Raw genomic sequence first — 6000 nt, 5'->3', positions numbered from 1 at the left:
TGCGGCTCGCTCACACGTATTGTGCGGCTCCCGGTAGGGGAGCGAAGGGGAGGAATACTTTTTCTCCCTCCCTCCCTTCCCTCCCTCCCTCCCTTCCCTCTCCCATCTATTTGCTTTCTTGGTTTCTCTCTCTCTTTCCACCTCTTTCATTCTTTCTTTCCACCTCTCTCTCTTTCTCTCTCAGACAAATAAATATCATTAGCAAACAGATAAATATGATATGATAAATAGAATTATCAATATCTGTTTTTACCCCTTTTATTTTCGGCAGTCTCATTTCATGTTAATAAAAAAAGCAAACCTGCATATTTTAAAATAAAAACATGTGGTATTTATTGATGTCTTGCGGCTCTCAGACATCTGACATTTATTCTGTGTGGCTCTTAAGTTGAGCAGCCTTGGCCACCCCCTGCTCTTGAGTCATCCTTCCTGAGCTAAGACAAAAATCGGTGAGCTGGAGGCTAAAAAAACTCTGAGCTAGCTCACAAGAACTCAGCTTAGAGGGAATAGGTAAAGGTAAAGGTCTCCCTTGCTCGAAAGCCAGTCGAATCCGACTCTAGGGTTGCGGTGCTCTTCTCCGTTTCAAAGCTGAAGAGCCAGCGCTGTCCGAAGACGTTTCCGTGGTCATGTGGCCGGCATGACTAAACACCAAGGCACACGGAACGCTGTTACCTTCCCACCGAAGTGGTCCCTATTTATCTACTTGCAATGTCTTGCTTTCGAACTGCTAGGTTGGCAGGAGCTGGAACTGGAGACGGGAGCTCACTCCGTCATGCGGCACACTCGGGTCTCGAACTGCTGAACTACCGACCTTCCACAGCCTGCAGTTCAGTGTCTTAACCACTTGAGCCACCGCAGCTCCTTAGAGGGAATACTGATATATATATTAATGAGTTTAGCATTATTATTGGCTTTGCCTTCTAGATAATTATTGTTGCGTTTATTTAGCGTGCTTTGAGTACAGGTTTGTTTGTGATTTCACCGGGGACAGGGCTGCAGGCAGCCGAGGGCACGGGCAGCGGGAGGGCTTGTTGAGCTACGTGGGAAGGACACAAAAGCGGGTGGGAGGCATGGAGGTGGGGGGGGGGGAAGGAGTGCCTGGTGGTGGGTAGTGGGGGGGGGACCTAGGAACTGTTTCTGCACACACACACCCTAAAATTTGGAACTGGCCCTGCCGTGTAATCCACCTTCCAAGGAGCTGAGGGTGGCAGGTCTCGTTTTTCTCAAGACGTGCGTCCCGCCGCTGTTGGAAACCAAATGCCGATCCGGACTCTAACCTGTGAGAGCCGGGTTTGATTCCCCAACTCCTCCACTTGCACCTGCTGGGTGACCTTGGGCAAGCCATAGTTCTGTCAGAGCTGTTCTCGAAAAAGAGCCGTTTCTGTCAGAGCTCTCTCAGCCCCACCTACCTCACAGAGTCACAGGGTGTCTGTTGTGGGGAAGGGAAGAGAAAGGAGATTGTAAACTGCTCTGAGACTCCCTTGGGTAGTGAAGGACGGGGTATAAATCCAATCTCCTCCTCCTCCTCCTCCTCCTCTCCTCCTCTCGTAGGGAACCAGTTCTTATGCTCACGGCTAATGCGATTTCTCCTTTTCTTTCACTCCTTCAGAAATTACAAGAAGAGGCTAGAATATCTCTTCTATGTACTGAACCCGGAAGTGCCCTTGAAGAAAAAACAACTGATCCAGATCCTGGAGGAAGGCTTTCAGGACGCCCGGAAGGTGATTGGGTGTTTCAGTGCACCAGGGATCTGTCCCACCTGTGACCACTTCTGAGTGCTTTGCCCCACATGACTTCTTAGAGCCTTTTGTGTCAATGTGAGCTACACGTTTGGAAATATCCTGCACTGCTTTGAATGCCCCCTATGTTAAAATAAAGGTAATGGTTTCCCTCACTCGAAAGCCAGTCGAATCCAACTCTAGGGATGCGTTGCTCATCTCTGCAGGGCCGGAGAGACAGGCAGAGATCAGGAGTCTCAATGCGTGGATGAGACGATGGTGTAGGGGGGAAGGGTTCAGGTTTGTTAGGCACTGGGATACTTTTTGGAACAAGAGGGAGCTGTACAGGCGAGACGGTCTCCACTTGTCCCGAGAAGGAACCAGGCTGCTGGCACTTAAAATCAAAAAGGTGGCAGAGCAGCTTTTAAACTGAATATTGGGGGAAAGCCGACAGGAGATGAAAAGTCTCTGGTTCGGGTTGGCTCATCTGAGAGAGGTGAGGGGGTACCGGTTGCTTTTCTACAGGGAGGTGGATTGAAATTGTCCACAGAGGCCATGGCTGGTGACATGGACTGCCGGACAACGACTCGAGATAGCAAGAGGAAGGATGCAGGCTTAACTTGTAAGGGAAATTACAGCTGTTTCTATACAAATGCTAGAAGTGTCCGAGGTAAAATCGGGGAGTTGGAGTGCTTGGTGTCGGAGGGAAAAATAGACATTGTGGGTATTTCTGAAACTTGGTGGGATGAGGAAAATCAGTGGGACACAGTGATTCCCGGTTATATATTATATCGGAAGGATAGGGGGGGAAGGGTTGGAGGTGGGGTAGCTCTGTATGTCAGAGAGGGTATAAAGTCTAGAAAGATTGAGAGGCTAAGTGAATTGGATTCGCTTCTGGAAGTTCTATGGGTTGAAATAGGGGGGCCAAAAGGAAACTTAACACTGGGAGTTTGTTATCGCCCACCAGATCAAAAGATAGAGGAGGATTATAAAATGATGAATGCCTTAAAGATAGCAACTAGACAAAAACACTGTGTAATAATAGGTGATTTTAACTACCCACACATTGATTGGGTCAATATGTGTTCTAGTCGGGAAAAAGAGATTGAGTTTCTAGACACTCTAAATGACTGTGCTATGGAGCAGATGGTCACGGAACCTACCAGGGGAGAGGCGATCCTTGATTTGGTCCTAAGTAACACTCAAGACCTGGTGAGAGATGTAAAAGTGATTGCACCGCTTGGAAACAGTGATCATAATGTTGTTGAGTTCATCATTTGTACAAATAGAGAATTGGCCAAAAAGACTCACACAACCATTTTTAACTTTAAAAGGGGTAATTTCTCTGATATGAGGGGACACGTGGGGAGGAAACTGAAAGGAAAAGTAGAAAGGGTCAAAACAATTGGGGAAGCTTGGGATCTATTTAAAACTACGATCCTAGAAGCTCAAAAAATATATATTCCGCAGGTTAGGAAAGGCACAAACAGGTATAGGAAAAAGCCTGCATGGTTAACAAACAGAGTAATGGAGGCTGTAAAAAGTAAAAAGAATTCCTTTAAGCAGTGGAAAGCTAGTCACAGTGAGGCTGATAAAACGGAACACAGGCTATGGCAAATAAAATGCAAGTCTGAGGTCAGGCAGGCAAAAAGGGAATATGAGGAGCATATAGCAAAAAACGTAAAAACCAACAATAAAACTTTCTTCAAATACATTAGAAACAGGAAACCAGCCAGGGAGGCAGTGGGGCCCTTGGACGACCAAGGGGTAAAAGGAGTATTGAAGGATGATAGGGAAATGGCTGAGAAGCTAAATGCATTTTTTGCCTCCGTCTTCACTGTGGAAGATGAGAAGTGCTTGCCCACTCCAGAACCACTGATTTCAGGAGGGGTGTTGGAAGACCTGAGTCAGATTGAGGTGATGAGAGAGGAGGTCCTAAAACTGATAGACAACTTAAAAACTGAAAAATCACCAGGCCCAGATGGCATACATCCGAGAGTTCTGAAAGAACTCAAATGTGAACTTGTAGATCTCCTGACAAAGATATGTAATCTTTCCTTAAAATCTGCCTCCATTCCTGAGGATTGGAAGGTAGCTAATGTCACTCCCATCTTTAAAAAGGGTTCCAGAGGAGATCCGGGAAATTACAGGCCAGTCAGTCTGACGTCGATACCGGGTAAATTGGTGGAAACCATTATTAAGGAAAGAATTAGTAGGCACATAGATGAACAAAACCTATTGAGGCAGACTCAGCACGGTTTCTGTAAGGGAAGATCTTGTCTCACTAACCTGTTAGTGTTCTTTGAGGGGGTGAACAAACATGTGGACAAGGGGGATCCAATAGATATTATTTACCTTGACTTCCAGAAAGCTTTTGATAAAGTTCCTCATCAAAGGCTCCTAAGTAAGCTCAAAAATCATGGGATAGAAGGACAAGTCCTTTTATGGATCAAAAACTGGCTAGTTCATAGAAAACAGAGAGTGAGTGTAGGTGGGCAATTTTCTCAGTGGAGGGTGGTAAGCAGTGGGGTACCGCAGGGATCAGTACTTGGTCCACTGCTTTTTAACTTGTTCATTAATGATTTGGAGATGGGAGTAAGCAGTGAAGTGGCTAAATTTGCGGATGATACAAAGTTGTTCAGGGTGGTGAAAACCAGTGAGGATTGTGAGGCACTCCAAGGGGATCTGTCAAGGATGGGCGAGTGGGCGTCAACATGGCAAATGGGGTTCAATGTGGCCAAGTGCAAGGTGATGCACATTGGAGCCAAAAATCCTAAATATAAATACACATTGATGGGGTCTGAACTGGCAGAGACTGAGCAAGAGAGAGATCTTGGAGTTGTAGTGGATAACTCACTGAAAATGTCGAGACAGTGTGTGACTGCAATAAAGAAGGCCAATGCTATGCTGGGGATTATTAGGAAGGGTATTGAAAACAGATCAGCCAATATAATAATGCCCCTATATAAATCAATGGTGAGACCTCATTTGGAATACTGTGTGCAGTTCTGGGCACCACACCTTAAAAAGGATATTATAGCTTTGGAAAAAGTGCAGAAAAGGGCAACTCGAATGATAAAAGGGTTGGAACACTTTCCCTATGAGGAAAGGTTAAAGCGCTTAGGGCTCTTTAGCTTGGAGAAAAGACGACTGAGGGGTGACATGATCGAGGTTTATAAGATTATGCATGGGAAAGAGCAGGTAAAGAAAGAGGTACTTTTCTCCCTTTCTCACAATACAAGAACTCGTGGGCACTCCATGAAACTGCAGAGCGGTCGGGTTAGAACGGATAAAAGGAAGTACTTCTTCACCCAAAGAGTGATTAACACATGGAATTCACTGCCACAGGAAGTGTTGGGTGCTACAAGCATGGACGGCTTCAAAAGGGAATTAGATAAGCATATGGAGCAGAGGTCCATCAGTGGCTATTAGCCACAAGGTATAGCTAGGGGCTCTGGGGCAAGTGATGCTCTGTCTTCTTGGTGCTTGGGGGGGGGTCAACAGTGGGAGGGCTTCTAATGTCCTGGCCCCACTGCTGGACCTCCTGATGGCACTGGTATTTCTGGCCACTGTGTGACACAGAGTGTTGGACTGGATGGGCCTTTGGCCTGATCCAACATTGGCGTCTCTTATGTTCTTATGTTCTTATGTTTCCAAGCCGAAGAGCCAGCGCTGTCCGAAGACGTTTTCCATGGTCACGTGGCCGGTGTGACTAAACACCAAGGCGCACAGAACGCTGTGACCTTCCCACCGAAGGGGTACCTATTTATCTACTTGCAATTTCTTGCTTTCGAACAGCTAGGTTGGCAGGAGCTGGGGCCAGAGACGGGAGCTCACTCCGTCATGCGGCGCACTCGGGTCTCGAACTGCTGAACTACTGACCTTCCGGTCTGCAGTTCAGCGTCTTAACCACTTGAGCCACCGTAGCCCTATATTAAAACAGCCCTGACCTACCTGGATAGCCCAGGCTAGCCCAGTCTCATCAGATCTTGAAAACGAAGCAGGGTCAGCTCTGGTTAGTACTTGGATGTGTTGGGTTAACTAGTATGGTTAGTCCAGTACCCACTAGTTAAATAAGGCTACAAATGCAGGAGCATCTTTTGAAGCCAGTTTGGTGTTGTGGTTAGGGGGGAGTGCAGACTCTAACCTGGGAGAACTGGGTTTGATTCCTCACTCCTCCACATGCAGCTGCTGGTGTGACCTTGGGTTAGTCACAAGTTCTCCCAGAGCTTGTTAACATGTGGAATTCACTGCCACGGGAGGTGGCGGTGGCTACAAGACG

General features: G+C 46.9%; 1 protein-coding gene across 1 annotated transcript in view; it reads left to right on the top strand.

The window, feature by feature from the left end:
* The window catches only part of LOC107120390 (leucine-rich repeat-containing protein 9-like), a 94196-nt gene that overhangs the window by 27317 nt on the left and 60879 nt on the right, over positions 1-6000 (top strand). The window contains exon 10 of the mRNA XM_015423076.1: positions 1610-1721. Coding sequence (XP_015278562.1) covers positions 1610-1721 — 112 coding nt within the window. The remainder of the gene's footprint in view (positions 1-1609; positions 1722-6000) is intronic.

Source organism: Gekko japonicus, unplaced genomic scaffold (assembly GCF_001447785.1).
Source record: "Gekko japonicus isolate JY-2015 unplaced genomic scaffold, Gekko_japonicus_V1.1 scaffold345, whole genome shotgun sequence".
Classification (NCBI taxonomy): domain Eukaryota; kingdom Metazoa; phylum Chordata; class Lepidosauria; order Squamata; family Gekkonidae; genus Gekko; species Gekko japonicus.
Note: the sequence above shows the minus strand (reverse complement) of the source record. Positions and strands in the feature narration are given on the sequence as shown.